Source organism: Pristis pectinata, chromosome 14 (assembly GCF_009764475.1).
Source record: "Pristis pectinata isolate sPriPec2 chromosome 14, sPriPec2.1.pri, whole genome shotgun sequence".
NCBI classification, from domain to species: Eukaryota; Metazoa; Chordata; class Chondrichthyes; order Rhinopristiformes; family Pristidae; genus Pristis; species Pristis pectinata.
Window position 1 is genome coordinate 35,220,415 of NC_067418.1, and position 23,972 is coordinate 35,244,386.

The window sequence follows — 23,972 nt, forward strand, 5'->3', positions numbered from 1 at the left end:
TGATCTTGACCAACTAAATAAATGGGCTGAAGAATAGCAGATGGAACTTAATGCAGACAAGTGTGAGGTGTTGCACTTTGGGAGGACAAACCAGGGTAAGACTTACACAGTAAATGGTAGGGCTCTGAGGTGTGCAGAAGATCATATGGCATGGACTAGATAGGCCGAAGGGCCTGTTCCTGTGTTGTAGTGCTCTATGTGGCAGTGCAAGCCTGTCAGGCTGTCATTTCTGCATAGGACGTTGCCCACAAAGTGTGTTTTTTTTACACTATCTGTCTGATAAGCATGTAACTCAGTATTTCTGTTAACATTATAGATAAGTGTGTTTGTTTCCACACCTCCCAATGCATTTTAAGTTATGTATTGGAATGGTTTTGTGCATCTAGGACCCTTTATGCATGTCCCAACTGTATGCTTGTGTCTGGACAAACACTGTAAAAGGAACAGTCACAAAATGAACAAACACAAATAAAATAGCTTGATGCAAGAGATGCTTTTGTATGACAATAAATTATTTAAGTATTGAAAGTTAGAAGACAACCATTCTTCAGGTGCTGATGGTATCATAATTTGAACTTTGTTACAGGGGATCCCCAGCTTTCTGAGCAACTCAGAATCTTAGTCATCAACTGACAATTTAGAATATTTATAATTCCTCACCTTAGGTGAAAGGGTCCCCCGAATACTAATCACCACCTTTTTCTTCATGTGATCTACGGCAACATAGAATGGCGTCTCAAACACCTAAAGAGAATAAAATTAATATAATACCAATGACCACTGTTTTGTCATAAAGCGAAACTGGAAGAAGCTAGGAGATTTTCCCAAAAAGCCACTAGATGGATTCCACAACAACTAGTTAATATTTTGTATATTTCATGGCTTTTAATCTCAATGATTTACTGGTTCATTCCATTATTTAAAAATAAAGCAAACCTGCTTTAAAAACAGGAGTGAAGCTTCTTTGCATTAAAACTACTTCAATTACAAGAACTTTGCTTGTCTGAAATATCCTATGATGTCCTTTCTAAGCTTCAAATAATTCATCATACATACTTTTCCCAACTTATTACATTGTTATAAGTTGCTCCTGTTCAAGCAGGCTCCTGTTCTAATTCTGGTTTTCAATTTAGCATCATACTAATGACCTTGTCTGAGTCACAAGTTCATGGATACAAGCACAACTACAAAGCCTAGAGCACATGATTCAAGCTGACACTTCGGTGCAGTATCAAGGATGTCTTGCTTTATCACAATGACTATCTTTTGGATCAGACATTTAACATCCCTCTGTTGATGGGGATGTTATAGATCACTTGACGTTACTTAAAGAGCAATAGTGAGTTCTTCTGGTGCCATGGTCCATATTTCTACTGTAACGCCATCAAAAATAAGCTCACTGGTGATTTACTTGATTGCTGTTTGTTTTACCATAATGTATAGAAATTAGCTGCCACATTTGCCAACACAACAAAAGAAGTTCACACAATGAAGTGGTTTCCTGAGAATGTGAATGGTGCCATATATAAGCAACTTCTTGCTTTTGTTTCTAAGGCGTCAATATTCTGTATATCTCATATTTAAGAATCATCTTTTCTCTTCCAGATTTAAATCCAAACATGATCAAATAATAAATACTTGCTGTTATATCTCGCCTTCACTTTTTGTCTTTTCAAATTCGCTGGTGTCCTGCACTATAGGCCTTTCACCATTTTTCATCAATAAGACAAAAATTTAAATGTAATTGTTTTGGACCCAATTCTTTTTATTTTCATTTTGGTGAGTAGAGCCTGGGTTGGAAGAAGAAATCAGGCTATGTAGGTTTTCCACCTGAAGTGATGTTACACTTATAAATAGTAAAACTCCGATAATCCAGTAAACTCAGGACTTTGTTGGTGCTGGAGTGGCAGATTTTCCAGACTTTTGGATGTAATTCCTATTATTACTCCAACACACTTGGAGATCACTATAACATATATAGATTGATATCTGTTTGTAATATATTAACAATTTAAAAAAAGCAGAAAATATAACATTTATTGAGATGAAAATGCTACGAATTGTAAAATAGCAAATTCAGTAGATGAACATATAACAATATTATATTGATCAACAGCATTTGGATGAGTAGTTCTATGGTTTTCTACTGTAATGTATGATTAAGAGACAAGAGTTCAAACTGCAAGTGACAACCAAGAAATGTGATCAAATAAAATCTCATACACAAAATGCATCTGATTCACTAATGTCCTTTCAGGTAGGAAATCTGCCTTTCCTAACCACTCCTTTCTTCTATTTATTAGTTGTGATATTACTGGCAGCACAGCACTGATGACCTATCCGTAATTGCCTTTTAACTGAAGAGGCAGTTTAGAGTTCAGTAAGGATGGCAGGTTTCATTCTTTGAAGGACATTGGTGAACAGATGGATTTTTATGACAATCTGTTAGTTTTCTGATTATAATTATTGAGGCTGGCTTTCTGCCTTAAATTCCAGATTTGATTTAATTATTGGAATTTAAATTCTGTAGTGGTGGCGGAGGGATTCAAATACACACCTCTGGATCAATGGTCTGGAACTCTAGCTGCTAGTCCAATAACTTAAAAATTACACTACCCTACCCATTATTGTTGGCCCTGTACATCACTCCAGGCCTACAATAATTTGGTTGATTGCCCTCTGATTTGGCAAAGCAAGCCACTCAGTTCAAGGAAGATTAGGGATGGTCAATCAAAGCTGGTCTTGTCAGATATGCTGATATCCTATGAATGGAAAAAAATTGTTTGGAAGTGGTTATTTCTGCCTAATACATGATCTCTTGTGGGGAAAATTACTAATCACTTAAATGATGATATTTATAAGATCATAATTTGTTGAATGTTGCAGAGAAATAACGGATGCCCAAACCTCTTGCAATACAAGAAAGAAGATCAAGCTTAGGGCAGATGGTTGTACTTTCACTCTCAAGAGATACTAAGGGGTCAAGCCTCTCTCCAGAGTCTTGAGCACATAAGCTAGGGTGTCACTTCAATTCAATACCAAAGGAAAGATGCACTTTAGAGGTGCCATGTTTTGGATGAGATGTTGAATTGAGGTCCCACTTGCCCTCTCAGGGATAGATAAAAGATCTAGCCATACTATTAGAAATGGAGGGCAGGGAAGATTTTACCCAATTTCCTGGCCAATCCTCATAATTACTATGAAGTAACGTACCGCATCATGGCAAGAAGTATATACGATGTCTACTGATGAAAAATTCTCATCCAGAAAGTGACGTTTGATGGCAATGACATTGCAGTTGCAACAGTTGTCTTCCTCAACTGTCACACTTGGCACATACCTGGGTCGCAAAGGATGACAGAAACAGCAACAGCTGGCAAATGGAAGAAAATTATCCAATTAAAATTTAATAAATCATGATTTACCTACTTTTCAGTTGCACACATGCTATTGAACTTATAGAATAACTTGTTAATCAGCACCCACTGAACTAATGGTCATTGTTGAGCAATGCTCTGTTACAATGGTGTACAGAACAAGCGTATTCAATGTCCCAATGTTTGGTGGCATTCTACATTAACAGAGGGATGACTACCTATTTTCAGACCAAACAGCTCAGCTTTACAGCATCCCCACTGTGGATTAAGACTTAAAAGCACACAATAAATTATTTCTAACTGCTGCATTGTACATTGGGCTCCATAATTTCCTCATTAGTAAATATAGGAAACTAATCTCGTACACACAGCTTTTTTTTAAAGCACATTCACATGGGTTGATATTCAAACCAGGTAGCTAAGCTTTGTGCATTTGTTCACAACTTTTAATGCTGATATTCATTCAAAATAATTAAATGTAAATATTCAGATATTTGAAGCAACAGGAGGATGACACTGGCTTAGCAGAGGAAGAAAAAAAAAGGAATAATAAACAAGATAATAATTAGGGCAAATTAAGTAGGAGAGGAATGAGGACAGTAACATTGGGAACATTCTCAGAACAAGATGAGTTGTTTTAGTTTTATACCTGACCCAAAGTGAGAAGATAACTGAAGGTACCCTGTTCCTATCTTTGTTAGCTTAAACACATTTATGTACACTATTGAACAATCAATAAACAACATAATAGTTCAAAACCTGTAGGCTACATTATTTTGTATTTATTAAATCAATTTCATCACATTTATAAAATAAATGCTACTCACGAGCATGAGCTGGCCAGTTTGCAGATTCCACAGGTTGGGTTTCGCATTAAGTACAAGGGCCAGCCGTAGGCAGCCAGTGCAAAGTGCATGTAGTAGCATACCTCCTTATACATGTGCATTTCTTGCTAAAAAGAAAGTAAAAATTACTTTCTCAAGGACTAAAAATGTATTTTTTTTGGTAAACAACAATATATTTGCATAAGAACATGATAATGCTGGAGGAACTCAGCAGGCCAGGCAGCATCCGTGGAGAAAAGCAGGCAGTCAACGTTTTGGGTCTGGACCCTTCTTCAGGACTGAAGATAGGAAAAGGGGAATTCCAAGCGCAAACTAGAGGAACAGCACCTCATTTTCCATCTTGGAACCTTGCAGCCTAACGGCATGAACATTGAATTCTCCCACTTTAAGTAATCCCACAACCCCCCCCCCCCCCCCCCCCCACAACCTTCCCCCACCCCCACCAGGCTTCTTCTCTTCTTCCCTTTCCTAGCCTCTTTTTCTACTTTTTTTCCTTTCTCTCCTTACCCTTGACCCACCTCCCCCACACCTGCCTATCACTATCTCTTACCTGCATCTACCTATCACCACCCTGTGCCCACCCTGTCCCCCCCACCTCTTTTGTCCACCTATCATTGCTCTGCTTTTCCCTCCTATATATTGGGTTTCCCCTTTTCCTATCTTCAGTCTTGAAGAAGGGTCCTGACACGAAATGTTGACCGCCTGCTTTTCTCCGTGGATGCTGTCTGGCCTGCTGAGTTCCTCCAGCATCATAGTGTTTTTCCTCTAGATTCCAGCATCTGAAGTCCTTTGTTTCTCTAATATATTTGCATAGTAGAGATAACATAGTAAACTATCCTGAAAAGCTTCACTGGAACATCAAACAAAATTCAACACAGGCACACTTAAGGGGATTATATGAGGGCAAATGACCAAAAACTTGATCAAAGATCTGAGTTTTGAGGAGGAAGGGAAAGTACAGATGCTGAGAGGACCAAAGAGGTTTCTGGAATATAGGGCCTATACAAGTGTTAGTGGAATGTTTAAAACCAGAGGTGTGCACATGGCCACAATTAGAGGAGCAAAGAAATCTTGGAGGGCTGGAAGGCTAGGAAAGGTTACAGAGATATTGTGAGACAAGGCCAGGAAGGGATTTGAAAACAAGGTTGAGAGCACTAAAATCAAGATCGATCAGTGAACACAAAGGTGATGGGATGAACAGAATCTGGAGTCATGCAACAGGCAGCTGAATGTTAGACAACTTCACTTCTGCAGAGAATACAGCAAAGTCGACTGGTCATGAGTGTGTAGTAATAACCAAGTTATATAATCATAGAGATTTGCAGCATTGAAAGAGATTATTCAGCCATATACCAATTAAAAGTAACTGAAATTAATCCTACTTTCAGCTCGCAGTCTGTTACCTCCTGGTTACAGCACAAGTACTCATCCGAGTACTTTTTGAAAGGTTTTTGCCTAATCATCCTTTCCAACAGAGTTTCAGACTCCCATCATTCTTTGAGTTAAAAGAACTTACTCAGTTTCCACTCAGTCCTTCTACCCATTACCTTAAACCTATGCATTCTCGTTATTGGCCCCTCTGCTACAGAATATAGGCGTTTTCAATCCTTCCTGAATTTGCCTCCCATCCTCTTACATTCCTCAATTAAACCCACCCTGCAACTTGGTGATCAGAACTGAATGCAGCGTTCTAGTTGTAGCCTAACTTGTGCTTTATACAGAGTCACAAGAGACCGCAGGTGCTGGAACCTGGAGTAGAAAAACAAAATGCTGGAAGAAATCAGCGGGTCAGGCAGTATCTGTGGAGGCAAGGGATGACTGACGCTTCAGGTCAAGACCAGGACTGATTTCTAGCATCAGTCCTTACGCTTTTATTGATTTTGCTCACCAATATTTTTTCATGCTTTTTTTTCTAATTTTTTTAAAAAATTAAACTGAGGCCCTACCCTTCCTCTAATGTGGATATAAAAGATCCTATGGCACTATTTTGAGGGTACAGCTTCAAAACAGAGATGAGGAGAAATTTCTTTAGCCAGAGGGTGGTGAATTTGTGGAACTCCTTGCCACGTACAGCAGTTCAAGGAAGAGATAGATAGATATCTAAATAGTAGGGGTATCAAGGGATATGGAGATAAGGCCAGAAATTGGGATTAGAATAGGTTTTTTTTCTTTCTTCCCCCGCTCCCCCCCCCATTCCCCGTTTCTCATTTCTTTTTTTCCCTTTTCCTTGGAGCAGACTCGATGGGCCGAATGGCCTGCTTCTGCTCCCTTGTCTTGTGATCTTGTACTTTGAGTAGTGCTCAACATTGCCAAACAAAATGTAGAGCTTTTTATTCTAATTTTCTTTTTAATTTCATGGTTGCTTCACATGTCAATGCTTTCCTTTCCCAGAACACCGTGACTGAATTCCTCCAATCAGGTTTTTGCCCTTGCTCCAGGACCAGAATAGATCTCCCAAAAGTCACAGAGCATTTGCTATGACTCCCAATAGAAATCCCACTCCTTCAAGTTTGGCATCACTGCCACTGGGGCTGAGGGTGTGCATTCAAACCCTGCTCCAGACCAAGTAATTTAGGCTGACGATTCAATATAGCACTGGATGAGCACAGACATGCGGGGTAACCACAAGTACAATGGCCTTAAAGAGGAAAGAGAGGTCAGAGGCAGGGTAGTAGTTTGCAAGAATGGAGGCATAAAGAGTTTCTAATTGAGGAGGGAGATGATCATGGCAAATTTTAAGTGGGCTAGCATTGGAGTACAAAACAAACGTTAACCTTATTACCAAACCAAGAAGGGAAAGTGGGGAACTGTAGTTTAATGGGAGGTGTGGAGCACGGGCAACATTTTGGTAACAATGTCTATGTGACCCTTACAGTTGTTGTTGGAAGATTGAGGAGATGGGAGAGTGGTTTATGGGTTATATTTCTATTGCAGGATGAGCTAGGACTAGTGATCAACTTTGCACAAGAGTGCTTCCTGTGGTCCAGGCAGATTTGGTTTTGAATGGATAAACAAAAGTTTGCAAAATCCCACAAATTGCATACATTAGGTTGAAGGGAGAATAGATGTTGCAGAGGGGGAATGATCAGGATAAGAGTAATGGGTTTATTGGAGACTACAGCAGCCAGAGTGGATGGCATGGTTCAGCTCAGTGACTGCAGACATTTCATTGTAAGTACAGGGTAAGTGAATTGGAGTTACTTTGGTGGTGATGGGAGGTAATTATTTTTATGAAGTAAGAGTGCTAGAATAAGGAAAGGTGTTGAAAAGAGTACATCAAACAGATCAAGATGTGATTTGACATGATGAAAACACCAAGGTCCGGGTAAGACAAGAGACAGAAGATGTTGCCAGAAAAGGAAGCTTTAGGGCAAAATTATCATAAGTCATGCTTCTGTGAAAGCTAAAATGTTGATGCAATCATTCACAACAAATGCGCAGATGACAAGGATTCTGTTGATAAATGAACTGACAGTTGTTAAGGACAGTATAGTGCTGGGAGAGCGCATAGGGTCAGCATTAGTGTGGTAAGTAGGATGTTAGACCATAGCTTGAATGAGATTAGTCTCCAGCAAGTGTGCTGGGCTGAAAGATTTCTAATAGAGGAATTAGGATTGCTGCTTATAACGAATGCAAATAAAAAACTTTGAACCCGCCTTCTGGCTGACAAAAGTTAAAAAGCTCCTATATAATTTACACTTCACAATCTTCTCCTGCGATAAATTTGCATTGCATTTAATTTCTTCCTTGCTTGGTAACATACTGAAGACCCTAATTCAAGCACAGAGGTTACTGGAATATTACATGCTTTCATTTCTCAAGGGAATGGAATGGCATTATCAGTACTTTGTGCACAAATCAGCTACTACTTGGAAGAGACGCAGTCTCATCTGGTAATGTGATGCAAATTTGATTTAGTTACTTAAGTGATGAAATCAGCTGGTGTACTAAACACAATAGCTTGCCCACTATCATTACAGTCATAAAAGCAGGAGTATAAATTGATTGAACAGATGATGAACTTCATGCTGGAGAAGGGATTATAATGAGAAGGTTGATCTGTCTATAGGGGTATGGCTCATTGAGATCGCTATTTTTTTCCTGTCACTAAAATATTTACAACAGGTGACCATTAATATTTTGAGGTTGTGCTGGAATTTAAGTTATAACCATCCCACATTGCAAGCAATTTCAAAAAAGTGTACAAATGCAATGGACACAGCAGAGGTTATATAAAAATGCAGAGAATTCTGTTGAAACTAAATCTACACTCAACTAATACTATTTCATTTCAAATTGCTGATTTGCAACCTGAATACTAACAATCACCACTAACAAGCATGGTAGCATAATGGTTAGCACAACGCTATTACAGCGCCAGTGATCAGGGTTCGATTCCCGTCGCTGTCTGTAAGGAGTTTGTACGTTCTCCCGTGTCTGCGTGGGTTTCCTCCGGGTGCTCCGGTTTCCTCCCATATTGCAAAGATGTACGGGTAGGTTAATTTGGGTTTAAAATGGGCGGCACGGACTCATTGGGCCGGAAGGGCCTGTTACCACGCTGTAGATAAAAGTTAAAAAAAAGTAATTTTAAAAATTGCTGAATTTCAAGGATGTATTTTATTTTTAGTTCTGATGATTATAAATCTCAGAAGCTTCATGCGCACATCACTGAATATTGCAATTAGGCAACCTGTAACTACTCAATGATCCATTATTGTTACAACGTTACATATTAAAATAACAGATATTTAGATGTCACAAACTGCAAATTATATGGAGCATCTTAACATAGCAGCCCAAAGCCAATCACAGAGTTACAAACAGAAACTACGCAGCAGTAAGAAAGGGCTGTGTTGGTCAAGAGCATGGTGGGTTGGCTTTGGGATTCCAAGCATAATCCAAACAGTCAAAGCAGTTTTTTTTTGTATATAAATCATATGGTTGTGGCAGCAACTTAAATACTAGGGTCAGTTTCACAGTGAGGTGATGGCATCTGCCTTGCAAAAGATCCAGTTGTCAATCATTGACATTTTATGTTATCTGACTTGTGTTGTTGTAGTCACATTTAGGGCTTGATTTGAGATTCCACTGGTAACCACATTTTCCTTGACCAATTCGTACCCATTATAGAGCTGCCCATGCATCGTGTGGCAGGTCCAGGAGCTAGTTCCATGGAGTTGGTAATGAGGTTCTTGTTTGGGTCATTGTTTTGTTGCATTGAGACCTCCATTGCCCCATAACTAATATAGCAAGTGTATCACTGGAGATTTTCTTATCATGTTTTCCTTGATTTTATCCAAGATCTTGCCGTGCGTTCCATCCAGAGGTGGATCGGGTCTAGGCAAGACTGTTACAGAAGATGTATTGAGGAGGGAGATATGCAACAAAGCTGGAAGAATAGAGATTAAGCGCAATACATTGTTCCCTCAAGAATTAATGCATGTTCTTGATGTACATAAACAAGATGTCAGCCCAGGTATTGATAGCCAGTGAAGGATAGCCTGGGACTTAGGTGCATGGTTGATCAAATGAAAAAAAAAATCAGAATTTATCAACAGATTCAGTAGATTGAATCTGTCACTTTGCAACACTGTTGAATCCCAGATGGATCAAGGTTAGATCTGGTGTAGTATCCAAAACCTCTTTCACCAGGGATTCAGGAGTTAAAGCTATACAGCAAAGAGCAAGTTCCTTTTTATAAATTATTTTGGTTTAGTTTGTTTTTACTTTTAATCTTTTTTGAGGGACTTTCAGATATTTTTTTAATTTTAAAAAAGTTAAATAATCTTTATTTTTTCAAAAATAGGTTACTGTTAAAAGTTTTAAAATCTGTCATTAAATTACTCAGTGACCTTCACAGTTCTAACTGTCAGCAAAGCTGTCATAACTTTCAGAGGCTTATTGGAGACATAGGCTTCCTCAGGGCACAAAAGGTGAGCCAACGACTTTTCAGACTACACCACAAGAGTCCAGGACCCTTGGGAACAGCAAGATGAGCTTTCTACATCCATATCAAGTAAGCATGGGCATGGTGAGAAGACAGGTGACTGGCCATAACAGCAAGATTTGGTGCAATAAAGTGTGAGAGACTATAGATTTCTAATACTACAATCATGATTAGAATGGTACCAGGGATGAGGAATTCCTGTCTTGGGGACTAGAAAAGCTTGGATGGGTCTTCTTAAACTGCTTCTCCTGGCAAAAGGGTTGATAACCCAAGGACATATTTAAGTTAGGAAATGAAAAGATATTCATTTATGCTGCAAATTATAATAATTTGGATTGCATTACTTTGAAAAGGTAGCTGGAATCAGATTTAGCTAGCATTCAAAATGTCATTAGATACATGCCTCTAAAGGAAGAAAAAAAATAAATACATGGTTACAGGGAATGGGAATGGAATTGTTGGATTGCTCCTTCAGAGTGCTGGCACAGGCAAAATGCACTTGTCTGTGCCATAGGATTCAATGTCAACAAAAAGTTTATAAACCAAATGGATCGCTTTTCTCTCCCAGCAGAGGGCACTGCTTTGCTACAATTATCATTCTAGTTCAATGTCTGGTCCACAATTTAAAACATTTCCACTTTGATGGATATATTGAATCCACCATTTTCTCAATGCAACAAAGCGATGCAATAAAATCATTCTATATTAAAACAAAATATTCCTCTGAGGAAGAATCAAAACAGTTTCTTTTCATTATAATGACATGATTTTGGCAGGTTCCTTTAACCTTTACAATTCTTGCATTAGGGCAGAACAACAGGGAATTTGAGAATATTTCAGCATAGGGTTTCCATCTATAAATAAAGGAAGACTGCCAGGGATCTATCAGTGGATTAATAGTTCTATATCAATTTACTGCAATGTAACATTCACAATAGAATGACAAGTGCTGTCAACCAACAGTCAGGGAAATGTCTGAATAAAACAAATAATCAAAAAATTGAGATAAATCAACTTTCATAGTGTGAATGCTCACATGAAACTTGGTATTCAATTATAATACCAGAAAATTGTGGTTTCTTAAGGATCATACCAACTAAAATGTGTTTTCAGGAGAATGAGAGGAAAAAGGTTAGGGTGGGGGAAAGAAAATTTTAAATTCTTTTACATTCTAGTCATTGGCAGATACTCTTGTAAAAGGACAAAATTAAAAATTTTCTCAGTTTTTGTTGGGAACGTCCTTTTAATTGACTACTATAAATTACCCTGTGGGTTAATGGAAAGAATCGAAAGGGGAGTTGAAGGATATGCGCGAGTGAGAATGAGTTGCAGGGTTACAGAGGGATAGGCAAAAGGTGTGGAATTAATGGATTGCTTCCCTGGGAACCCACATGGCTCCAATGAACTGAAAATAGGAGCAGGAGTACGTCATTCAGTTCTTCAAGTCTGCTTTGCCATTCAGTACAATCGTGGCTGAACCTCTATTTCAATGCATTATTTCTGCTCCTCATACCCCTTGAAATCTATCCCTATCCTTCTTAAATATGTTCAATGACTTAACCTCCACTCCTTTTAGGGCAGAGAATTCCACAGGTTCACCACCCTCTTAGTGAAGACATTTCTCATCTCAGTCCTCAATGTCTTACCCCATAAGCTGAGACTCTGACTTTGCTCTAGACCAGGCTAAACATCTTCCCTACATCTTCTCTGTCTACCTTCATCAGAATTCCATACAATTTCAATGAGATCCCCGCTCACTCTTCTAATCTCCAGTGAATACAGGCCTAATCGACCCAATCTGGTGCAGCGGTTAGCGTAACACTATTACAGCGCTAGCGACCCAGGTTCAATTCCGGCCACTGTCTGTAAGGAGTTTGTATGTTCTCCCTGTGTCTCTGTGGGTTTCCTCTGGGTGCTCTGGTTTCCTCCCACATTCCAAAGGCATACAGGTTAGGAAGTTGTGGGCATGCTATGTTGGTGCTGGAAGCATAGCGACCCTTGCAGGCTGCCCCCAGAACACTAAGCAAAAGATGCATTTCACTGTGTTTCGATGTACATGTGACTAATAAAGTTATTGTATCTCTCCTCACATGATAAGTCCCAGGAATCAACCTGCTAAACCTTCAAGATGCTCCACTTATGGCTAGTAGATAGTTCTTTTACCCAAATGAAGCTATGATCACAACTTTTATGCAGATCTAATAACTGAATTTGTTCTCTGAATGCTGGCAATATAGTAACTTGATGCTAAGAAAAAATATGGCTGTCAGAATAAATCATTTACTCGTATTTCATTGTCCTTACTTTAGCTCAAGACAACTTTATATACCAGGCCAAGGTCTTCCACAGTGCTCAAATATGTTTAAAACAAACACTCACGGCATTCTTCAAGTCAAGGTACTTTGTATTCCTGGTGACTGGAATTCCCGATAAAAAGGCCAAAATATCATTATTTGCCTGAGAGAAAAAGAAAAATTATAAAATTGCTACTTTAATAAGAATATTCCAACATCATGGGCTTTTCTCCATGTTCATCAAGCCTTTGTTTAGTCTGTACCATTGAAGGACTAGATACAAAATATTATCTAACTTTCACTTTCAGATGATGATTTATTTGCATTTCTCCAAATGCATTCTGAAATTTCCAGCCTTCATAATCCTTCTATGATGTCCATCCAACATTTTACTTTTTTTCATATTTTACACACAGTTCACAAGACAAGGGAGCAGAAGTAGGCCATTCGGCCCATCGAGTCTGCTCCAAAGAAAAGGGGGAAAAAAATGAGAAATGGGGGGGGGGGGGACTATTCTAACCCTAATTTCCAGCCTTATCCCCATATCCCTTGATACCTTGACTAATCATTTAAAGAGGAGATAGATAGTTATGCCTCCAATGATTGGGCCTCCACTGCTGTACATGGCAAAGAATTCCATAATTTCACTACCCTCTGGCTAAAGAAATTTCTCCTCATCTCTGTTTTAAACCTGTACCCTCTAATTCTAAGATTGTGCCCTCTGGTCCTGGACTCACCCATCAAGGGAAACAGCTTGGCCACATCTACTCTGTCCAGTCCTTTCAACATTTTAAATGTTTCTATGAGGTCCCCTCTCACTCAACTGTACTCCAGTGAGTACAGTCCAAGAGCCGACAAACGCTCATCATATGTAAGCCCTTTCATTCCGGGAATCATCCTCGTAAATCTCCTCTGAACCCTCTCCAACATCAGCACATCCTTCCTTAGATATGGGGCCCAAAACTGCAAACAGTATTCCAGATGAGGCCTCACTAATGCCCCGTAAAGCCTCATCAACACTTCCTTACTTTCATAAGCATCATCAACACTTCCTTACTTTTATATTTGATTTAAAGAAGGTGTGTTGATCAATTAAAATCACGGTTATAATCATACTGTTAAGTACTAAAGTAAATTCTTGAATGGATCAATGGAAAAACGTTTGCCTTTATAACCTCTGATGTTCAAATTCCTTTTGTTAATAAACCCCTTCTTATATAAGTAACATTCTCTGATCTTACAGCCGTCACATCTAAATAGGATCCAAAATGTTCCTTCTCCATTTCAAGTAGTCATGGACCAAAGGCTCCCAGGAGTCAGTGGGAATGTTCAATTTCTTCAAGGAAGCTTTGAGCACATCCCTGAAATATTTTTTTCTTTTTCCACCTAGTAATCTCCCTACCTTATATAACTGACTGAGTGTATTTAGGGAATCAGTGCTGGAGTTGTTAGCTTAGGAGAGGATGCTGATATTTATTTGTGTATCCTTCCAAAGAATTTAGAGGATTTTGCAGAGACAGTATTGGTGGTGTTTTTCCAGTGTCTTGAGTTGCTTCCTGTGAGGAGTCCAAGTCTCAGAAGCACAAAGGAAGCAGGGATTATTGTTGCTGGTAGACCATAGGTTCTGTGCCAAGTCTGAGGTTTTGTTCTTCAAATAGCCTTCCCTCAATCAACCAAAGGTTGAGTTGGCACATTGAAGTTGGTAGTGGATTTCATCATTGATGTCTGACTTCAAGAGGTGGCTCCCAGGAAGTGGGAAAAGATTGAAGTTTTCCAGGGTCTTGCCGTGAACTTTAATGTTGGAGGGAAGTGTGGGAAGATTGGTAGAAGACCTTAGTCTTGTGACTGTTGAGTGTAAGGCCCATCCCTCTTGTATGCTTTGGTGCAAAGTTTCCATTGTTTTGGAGCTTGGCCAGTGAGCATGCACAAATGCAAGCAGCGTCTGCATGCTGCAGTTTGATACTGAGATTTGAGTGACCTTGGCTCTGCAGTGTAGTGACTGTAGGTTGAACAGTTTCCCATTAGTTCTGAAGATTAGCTCCTACCCATAGAAAGTTTGTTGGAGGTGAGATGCAACATTGGGCTGAGAAAGAATCAGAAAAGTACTGGGGCTTTAATGCTTCCTTTTTTGACACCAGTCTTCACTGAGATTGGTTCTACTGTAGACCCGTGGTTTAGGATCAGTAATTGCATGCTGCTAAGGAGCAATGTAAGATGAAGACATATTTCTATGGACAACCGACTATGAGGTAGTTGTTCCACAGTCCTTCCAATGATGGAGTCAATGGCTTTAGTGAGGTTGAAGAAGGCGTTGTATCGTGGTTTTGTTGCTCCCTGCATTTCTCATGGAGTTGTTGTTCTGTGAAGATGACTTCAGCTGAGCCTCTAGCTGGACAGAATCCACACTGTGATTGTTGGGGGGGTGGGGGGTGGGGGGTGGCAGTGGGAGGTGCCAGTTGCCAGTTGAGGATCCTGGCAATAACTTTCCCTGTGATAGAAAGCAAGGAGACCCCTCTATAGTTACCACCAATGGACTTGTCTCCTTGAAAATTATCACGATCAGGGCATTTCTGAGGTCCCTCTGAGGTGAATCCCCCTCTTCACAGACATGCACTACAATATGGTGGATTTTGTGACTGCAGCTCTTCACTGACAAATTGGAGAATTTCAGCGGGAATGATGTCTTCTCCCAAGATCTTGCTATTTTTGATTGATGTGGCCTTCATGACTTCTTGTCGGTTCGCAAAATTGGTACAAATAGCTTGCTGCGGATAGCAGGTGCATTCAAGAACAGAGTCGCAATTGAGGAGATCCTCAAAGTGTTCCTGATGAGCTTTAACATATTGGATTACCTGTCTGGGCCCAGCACGTAGATGCAATCACAAGGAAGGCGCACCAGCGTCTTTACTTTCTTAGAAGGTTAAGGAGCTTGGCATGTCACAGAACACTCTAACAAACAACTGGTTGATGGAATTGATGGCTTTGTGGCCAAGTTTTCAGATGATACAAAGATAGGTGGAGGGGCAGGTAGTGTTGAGGAAGCAGGGAGTCTGAAGGAGGACTTGGACAGGTTGGGAGAATGGACAAAGAAGTGGCAGTGTAGGGAAGTGTATGGTCATGCACTTTGATAGTAGGAATAAAGGCATAGACTATTTTCTAAACGGGTAGAGAATTCAGAAATCGGAGGTGCAAAGGGACTTGGGAGTCCTAGTGCAGGATTCCCTAAAGGTTAACTTGATGGTCGAGTTGGTAGTAAAGAAGCAAATGCAATGTTAGCATTCATTTCGAGAGGTACTCGCTGGAGTTTAGAAGGATTGGGGGGGATCTCATTGAAACCTAGCGAACATTGAAAGGCCTGAATAGAGTGGACATGGACATAGAGAGGATGTTTCCAGGAGTGAGCGAGTCTAGGACCAGAGGGCACAGCTTCAGAAGGACGTTCCTTTAGAATGGAGATGAGGAGGAATTTCTTTAGTCAGAGGGTGGTGAATGACCAAGTCATTGGGTATATTTAAAGTGGAATTTGATAGATTCTTGATTAGTAAGGGCGTCAAAGGTTACGGGGAGAAGGCAGGAGAATGGGTTTGAGAGGGAAAAATAAATCAGCTATGATCGACTGGTGGAGCAGACTCAATGCGCTGAATGGCCTAATTCTGCTCCCATGTCATGCAATTCCCTTCAACCATTTGGTTCCTGAACCAACCTGCACAACCTTAATCAGTACCTCAGTATGGTAACACTATGACCACTTTGCACTACAATAGATTTTGTTATTTTTTGTTCATCCCTTCAATCATGAATTCTCTCCCTCAGGCTCCCACCATGTAGAGACCATTTCCTGAGGTTACCTGAAAGAGCAGCAATGCAGTCTAATGCTCGTGAAAATGATACTGACCACTCCCATATAAATGCAGGTCTTTCTTTTAACCAAAATCCCTGCTCATTCAAAAATAGAAAAGAATTTATAAGGTACAGCAAAACAAGATGATTACTTACACTGAGTAATACTGTCTAAGCCTTGCATCAAATCACAGGACATACAGTAGGCTTAACTACACTAAAATATAAAACTCATTGCCTACCTCATCCAAAACAGCAAATCGTTTCGCCCTCTGTCTCTGACGCAACAATACAAGACCAGCAATGATGTCAGAGGGCACAATGTCCAAGTCTCGGAAGAACTCAGCAAAAAGAAAAGCAACTTCTGAATAGGCATCCTGTAAAATAGACAACATCAATTTAGAAAAATAAGATTTCCTTTCTGTTATGTTTAAAAACAAAACACCATCATGTAAAACCATGCACGATGCCTTATTTATTCTGGGGGGGGGGGGGGGAATTGTTACAAATACATCATTTCTGGGATCATCACATCTTTCGATATCTAAAAAAAATTTAATCCAGCTTCAGAATTGCAAATCCCATAAACCTGTAATTTTTCTGGCAATTCCTTTGCAATGAGGAGCACTGGTGCTTATGAGGACTTTCTACTAGATGTTGGAAAGTTCTATCTTTGTTATATATATTTAGAGAACCAGCCCTGCTCTTTGAATAATGACCTGGGATTTAGGCAGACTACAGTTCATTGCTCATTTCCAAAGTGGGGTTTGAATTCACAAACTTCTGATCAGGGTCAAGAATGGTTCCATCAAACCAAGGCTGGTACCTTGTGGTGTTATATTGTATTCTAGCATTAATAAACAATCAAAAATCTCAGTTGATAACCATAAAATGCAGAGAAAAAGGACCAAAATGTGAAAGACTATAAAAAAAATACAAGAAATGGAAAGACCTATTAACACAGCTTTTCCCTTAATCAGCTCAATCCAACATGTCAATTTTAAATTATACAACACTGTAATGCATGCAATATAATGACCAACACAATGATGTATAAATATATTTAAAATATATCAGAACTAAATAGCTAAAAAAAAACACGCTTTGTATTAGTAGAAAATATGAGAACAATAGATTAGTGTAATGTTATAGAGGGGCCAGATTATATTCAATCCAACCCACCAACTGGTTAATATGGTAACATAGCTGTCAATGACCTCGAGAACCCTGCTTTGCAACTGTCCTGTGAGCAGAATTGACCTGACTGGTTACAGAGCTTTTGGACAACACATCCTGAGGCCTCACCTCCAGCACTCCTGATGACTTTTAATAGTTTGTGCAGTCAAACAGCTGTTTCTCTGATTTTAGAGGTGTCTTATAATCACTGAGATTTTAAAACAGAGGAAATTGATAAAATTATTAGGTATAAAAATTACATTAAAAAATAAAACTAGTGGGAGAGTCTCAAATGAGGGGAAATAGTAAAACCCTTTTAAAACTGAGGTGCTTAAGATTTCTAACAGAGGGTGGTGAATCTCTGGAATTCTCCTGCCCAGAGGGTTTTGGAGACTAGATCCCTGGAGTTATTTAAAGAGGAGGTAGATAATTAGTTAAAATATCAGGCAATTGAAACACAGAAGAGGAGTTGAGATGATCAGATTAGCCATGATCATATTAAATGAGGGGCAGGATTGAGGGACCAGGAGCCTATTTTCTTGCTCCTGTTTTCTTGTATGTATTATTCTTATGTGTAAAATCATGTTAAATTACTATTAAAAACAAAAATATGCAGAGAAATAAAGAGAAAAATAGTTAAAGTTACCTCTTTAATTGAAGTCAACAACTCCATTCAAACGACTGGGCTGCATTAGATATGGCAGCTAAGGTAGACATGAATTGAGGGGCCGTTACAAAGTGAACCCAGCTCAGTAAAGTACAGAATGTCCTTGATCTACATGGTGAGTCCAGGGACAAACCAAGAGGTCAGAAGCACCCAGCTGACTTCCAGTGCATTCCATGGTTCTGTGCTGCTGGAACACATTGACACACACACTGTACTTCATGTGTCAGCATGTTCTCAGTCTTTATTGAGCCACTTTAGCAGAATGAGAAGCAACACAAAAGTATGAAAATTCAAGTCCTCAGGTCTGGCTGAAGATGCAATGGTTTAGTTAACATGTTCAGGTTTTGAGGGATGCGGCTTCATTTCATGTACCAGGAATACACCGTTATAGAGTTGATAATCGATTCAGAATACCTGTAATTTGGAGGGCTTTCCACAAATATTTTATCAATTTTAACCTTGTATAATATAGGGATGCATACTATTTTCCAGGACGAATCAGATTTACAAGCCAAATCCCTTCAAAAGTGACTCAGGAGAAACAGATTTTATTTTCTTACATACCGAGAAACTGGTATTTTTAGTCAGGCTTTTCCTGATTTACTCATTGCAAATCTACTGCGTCCTCACTTTTCTAGTCACTGCCCCCATACTGATCCATCTTCCACATCTATAATATTCCTTTCCATCTTGCCAGGTGGATGCCCACCAGTACTGTACCCCAGTGTAATACAGTGACAGCAATGTGCCCACCAGTACTGTATTTATTTTACAGCTGTAGAGTACAGTTGAGTCTATAGCTGGATTTGAATTTAGGCTAATAAGCTCAGACTAGGCTTGACATGGCCCCAGGAACTCTGGTTCTTATATATCTCAACCCTGTACTCTTAGCTCCAGGCCCAGTAGATAATGATGCCCAGCATTTCCCAACAGTGGGAAATGGGAAGTGGGTGGAGGTAAAGCGGTGTTGAATAATAAGAATCCAGTTCCATCTTGAGTCTTCAACCATAGCCTCCTGTTCCCCACACATGGGTTGCTCCTCTTAAAGAGTTGAGGCACTCCTGCAGATTCCAGAAGCATGTTAACAAGCCTACAGCTGGAGTAACAAGTGTGGCGAGTGGCTAGATGGGCAGAAGGAGGAAAGCGAATGCAGGCCTGACAGACCAATCAAACATATCCTGCTGGCCAGATATGGGACACCACAGCTGCTATATTTGAGCAACCACAAAGTTAATAGGACAATAACCTTTGTTCACACAAAGCTCCAGTATTGTCATTAGTATGAGACACAGTATATACACACATATAAATTCCTTTACAATGTTCTTTATTAGAAAAATAAAGTGAACTATAATCACATATGATGCTGCCAGAAACTATGCTAATCACCACCTCTCCAGCAGCCTGCACCCTAATTGGCTGTCTACTGTATCAGTGACAAACCCACAGTGACAGCTCCATTTTATTACACTCACAACAAATGCTATTTTGAGATTTTAATTGTAGGAATAGAAATAACTTAGAACAGCACACCTGTTTCTAGGACAACTAAACAGAAAGTAATCAACTCATCCCAATCAAATTTTACCTGTCTCAGTTTCAGTCACAAAATTTTACAAAAAGAATCTGTAGCATGTCCTAGCACAAAGGTATGCAATTTAGTGCCTATTTTGCCCTGTAAACTATGGTTTGAATAATGCAATTATGATCTATTTGTCTTACTGAAGATCTTCAGTACATCCAGGCTGATTGACCAGTTTCATTTTTCTCATTTCTGCCTTAAAATCAACCATGTGTAACAGATCATTGCTAATCAAAGAATGAAATATTTTTAAGAAAATCAGGAATAATAAAAAAGGAACAACACACTAAATTCTACAGATACTGGAAACTGAAAGTGCTGGAACTATTTCTGCCTTCATTCTGTCATGGGTCTCATTTCCTTTTTTTCTTTACCTTTCCCGCCCTTCTCTAGCTCTATTTATACTTCTCTTCAGCTCTGATGAAAGCTTAGTGACCCGAGATGTTAACTATCTCTTTCTTTTCACAGACGCCACCTGATCCCCTGGATATATCCAGCATTTTCACTTTTTAATTTTTGAAGCCAGGGAAACTGCTGCAGTGTTTATTGTTTTTATGCAATGGTGCTCACATGAAAGAGAAAGTGAAATGCTACTGTTGGGGGGGCAGAATAAGTACTGAAAATGGTTTAAAATCACAAGACATACTGTGAAGTTATTGAAATATAAACTACCAAGGCCCTTGAAAGTGACAAATTTCCACCTGGGGTACTGAGGAATTGGCTTGGATAATTGCAAGTTCCCTTGTGGATATTCTTCAATCCACCGAAGTTAGGCCAGATTCAGAGTTGATGAAATTACAGGTGGCAAACTTTGCATTCACTGTTGAGAAAGAACTTGAAAAATTGACACAGAAATCTGGCAGTGGCAAACTGTCCCTGCATGCAGTGAGTTCAACTTATCATGCTTTTGGTGTAAGAGCAGAAAGATTCATGTGTGTGGTCACATCTACCAGAACTGTAACCATTTGTGGAAGTATCCATATTGCTTTCTTCTTCTAATGTTGCTCCTATCAAGATGCATGACATTCCATGCCTTTTCAGTGCTCATTTTAATACCTGCTTCCTCTGACTCATTAAGTTGCCTGTATCCCAGTGCACCTGAAGTCACTCTACTTACTGCACTGCATCTTTATAACCTCTTCAAGAATTGTGCTGGTTTTAGACAAAGTACTCACTCAGGAGCTTCTCAATTAACACCATTCCCTTTCTCATGCAGTTTTAGATGGTATTCTTTCCTGTGCCCACATTCACCAGTACTCAGGGTTAGCTCCTGCAAATCTCAGCAATGTTACCACAGCTTCAAAATTTCAGTGCAGTCACCAATGCTGCTGACTCGCAAATAATTCTTCCTGCTGGACTTGAAGTCCTCTTTGTCACTTCACATGAGGTCCTGTCCTCACATCCCCATTGCCAATTTCTAATGCATTTGTGGACAATTATTCTAATTGCATGCAGTGTCAGGAATACAATGAATCACAACTCTCTCCAACTACATTGAGCGCATGAATATACATTATACATACGTGAGATACTCTACTGTGACCTGATCGGCAATATCCACTTCAGTCCTTATGCGGTAAACATAATAGGCCCTCTCAATTATTTCCTTTCATCTCTATACATTCTCAGGACTGAGGCATTAAAAAGGCTCTTTGGGTTCATTGATGCTGTCAAGGCAACCTCAATTAAAATCAACCATCCAGTGACAGAATTACTTGAACAAAAATGGTAAGAGATTTGTTATGGTTGATCATTAGCAAGGGGGTAAGCACAGATCAAGTCATTTTATCGATACGGAGAATGGAGGCCCCATATGAGAATATCAATGATACTTACACTCTGGGTGTCCTGTGTACGGGTGCAACAAAGAAAAAATTTCAACCGTCGACTCCAGCTACTGGCCTGTTCTTCCTCCAAACGATGGCTATATTTAAAAAACATATATTTAGTCTTAAAGTTTAACTCACTAAGGCAGATAAGTTCAGGTTTGAAAACGTCATCCTAATTATATCTCCTAACATCATAAAAGCCATCTGGCCCATTGAGTGCATGCCAGGTCTCAGAGTAATTCCATCAATCCCATTCCACATATTCCCCTGTAACCTATTTTCTCACAATGGCCGTTAACCCCCTCCCCCAGCCCACTTGATTCTCCTACCACCCACATGCACTCAGGACACTTCACCTATGTCTTTGGGATGTGGATGGGGAAGGAAACTGGAGCACCCGGGGAAACACAAACAGTTATTACATTATGTCATATCTTGCATAATGAGCATGGCAACACCCAATTTAAATGCAGACAACAGGAAGCCAAAGTGACAACCCACCTTCATTTCAAGTAGAGAAACAGCCATATTATCTTGTATATTTTTTCATATTGGCAAATTCACTGTTTAGTGCTGAGAATGCACAGGTAGTTCTAAATTTATCCATAGCTTAACAAAGCAGTAGTTAATACTGAATACATGGAAGCAACAGAAAAGGATACAGGTAATCAAGGGATTTAAGCAGTACCACAAAACTAAGAGAAAGCACGTGATTAGTTTATCACCTGAATTGGAGGACTGCATTATTAGCAACTCTAAGTCATCGATGTGTTTAATGAAAGATCATCAACCAAAAACATTAACTCTACTTCCCTGTACACAAATATCTCCCAACCTGTTGAGCATTTCCAGCATTTTCTCTTTTTATTTTAGTTCCATTATCTGCTGTATTTTGCTTTTGGAATAATTATCTATTCATGGAATTGAGTTCATGGAATCAAAATCACTTAAAATACCTGCTTATCCTAGAAAGTCACCCATATTATAGATATAAGGAGAGATTGCGTCGGCTGGGTTAATTCTTATTTGAAAGTAGGAGGCTGAAGGGTGATCTTTAGAGAGGTTTATAAAATTATGAGAGGCATAAATAGGGGAGATGGAATCTTTTCCCTAGGGTAGGGGAGTCTAAAACTGGAGGGGATAGGCTTAAGGTGAGAGGAGAAAAAAATTAAAGGAGATCTGAGGGACAAGTTTTTTTCACACAGAAGGTGGAACATATGGAATGAGCTGCCAGACAAAATGTTAGCCAGGTACAATTACAATGTTTAAAAACCATATAGACAGCTGCTTGGATAGGAAAGGAGTAGAGGGATATGGGCCTAATGCGGGAAAATGGGATTAGCATAGATAGTACAGGAGATGTGGATAAATTGGGCCGAAGGGCCTGTTTCTGTGCCGTACAACTCTTGACTCATATTGGACAAATGATTTCCATTTCCCCACAAAAGTTACCATCCAAACCATTTTATGCATACTCGTGATTTTGGAAGGTTCAAGCAGTTGTTTACAGCTACCTGTTGTTAAATCCGAACCACTCCAGATATGCTACACTGATACTAATCCTATCTGCCAACTTGCTGAGCCAGACTCATTTCAGCTCTGTTAATGACAATCAAGATGAATCCAAAAAGTAATGTTAATTGTGTATCGCAAAATATTTTTTTCTGTCGACTGGTGACACGATGGAACAGCAGTTACTGCTGCTGTCTCACAGCTCCTGGGACTAAGGTTCGATTCTGATCTTGGGTGCTGTCTATGTGGAATTTGCACATTACTCCATGACTGCAACTTAACTGCTACACTAGTTTTTCCTATTAATATTAATGACATAAAGAATCAAAGAAGGGGGGGTGGTAGAGGAGTTGATAGATATGTGTGGGACAGAATAATTTTCTGGGGTACAGGAAAATAAGGAGGTACAATGAGATGAATGGGATTGCACTCCTGAGAGCCAGCATGGATAATAATCATCAGCATGTGAGTTTGTGAAAGAATTGGGAAGTTATGGAGAGCATGTTGCTGTATTCTTCAGACAGTTTACAAAATATGAGGTTAGAAATTACTTACAATATTGTCGGATTAATACTTAGACTGTCTGGTAGCATTTGTGCAGAGTGAAAAACAGTCTACTTTTCAAGTCAATGACTATGACAACAGCTCTGCTGGCATTTTCTGTTTTTGTTTCAGATTTCTAACCAGCAATATCTTACTTCAATATCAGACTACTGCTGTCCACTGAACGCATGCTCCTGCAGACGCCTCTACAGCAGTCCCAGTTTGCCCAACTCTTAAAGGTCCCCATGAATGAACGAAATATGTGAATGCTCATACCTTTTCAGAGAGTTATCCTCACTCTTTTATGCTAACACAAAAAATTTTGCTGATTCCAAAGGTTCATAGGGCAGCATTGGGCAC

At 39.5% G+C, this 23,972-nt stretch overlaps 1 protein-coding gene across 2 annotated transcripts in view; it reads right to left on the reverse strand.

The window, feature by feature from the left end:
* The window catches only part of dagla (diacylglycerol lipase, alpha), a 190,646-nt gene that overhangs the window by 46,440 nt on the left and 120,234 nt on the right, over positions 1 to 23,972 (reverse strand). For both annotated transcript variants that reach the window (XM_052029291.1, XM_052029292.1), the window contains 6 exons: positions 21,565 to 21,652; positions 16,546 to 16,680; positions 12,549 to 12,626; positions 4,205 to 4,329; positions 3,214 to 3,373; positions 661 to 744 (listed from right to left, as the gene is read on the reverse strand). In XM_052029291.1, coding sequence (XP_051885251.1) covers positions 661 to 744; positions 3,214 to 3,373; positions 4,205 to 4,329; positions 12,549 to 12,626; positions 16,546 to 16,680; positions 21,565 to 21,652 — 670 coding nt within the window. The remainder of the gene's footprint in view (positions 1 to 660; positions 745 to 3,213; positions 3,374 to 4,204; positions 4,330 to 12,548; positions 12,627 to 16,545; positions 16,681 to 21,564; positions 21,653 to 23,972) is intronic.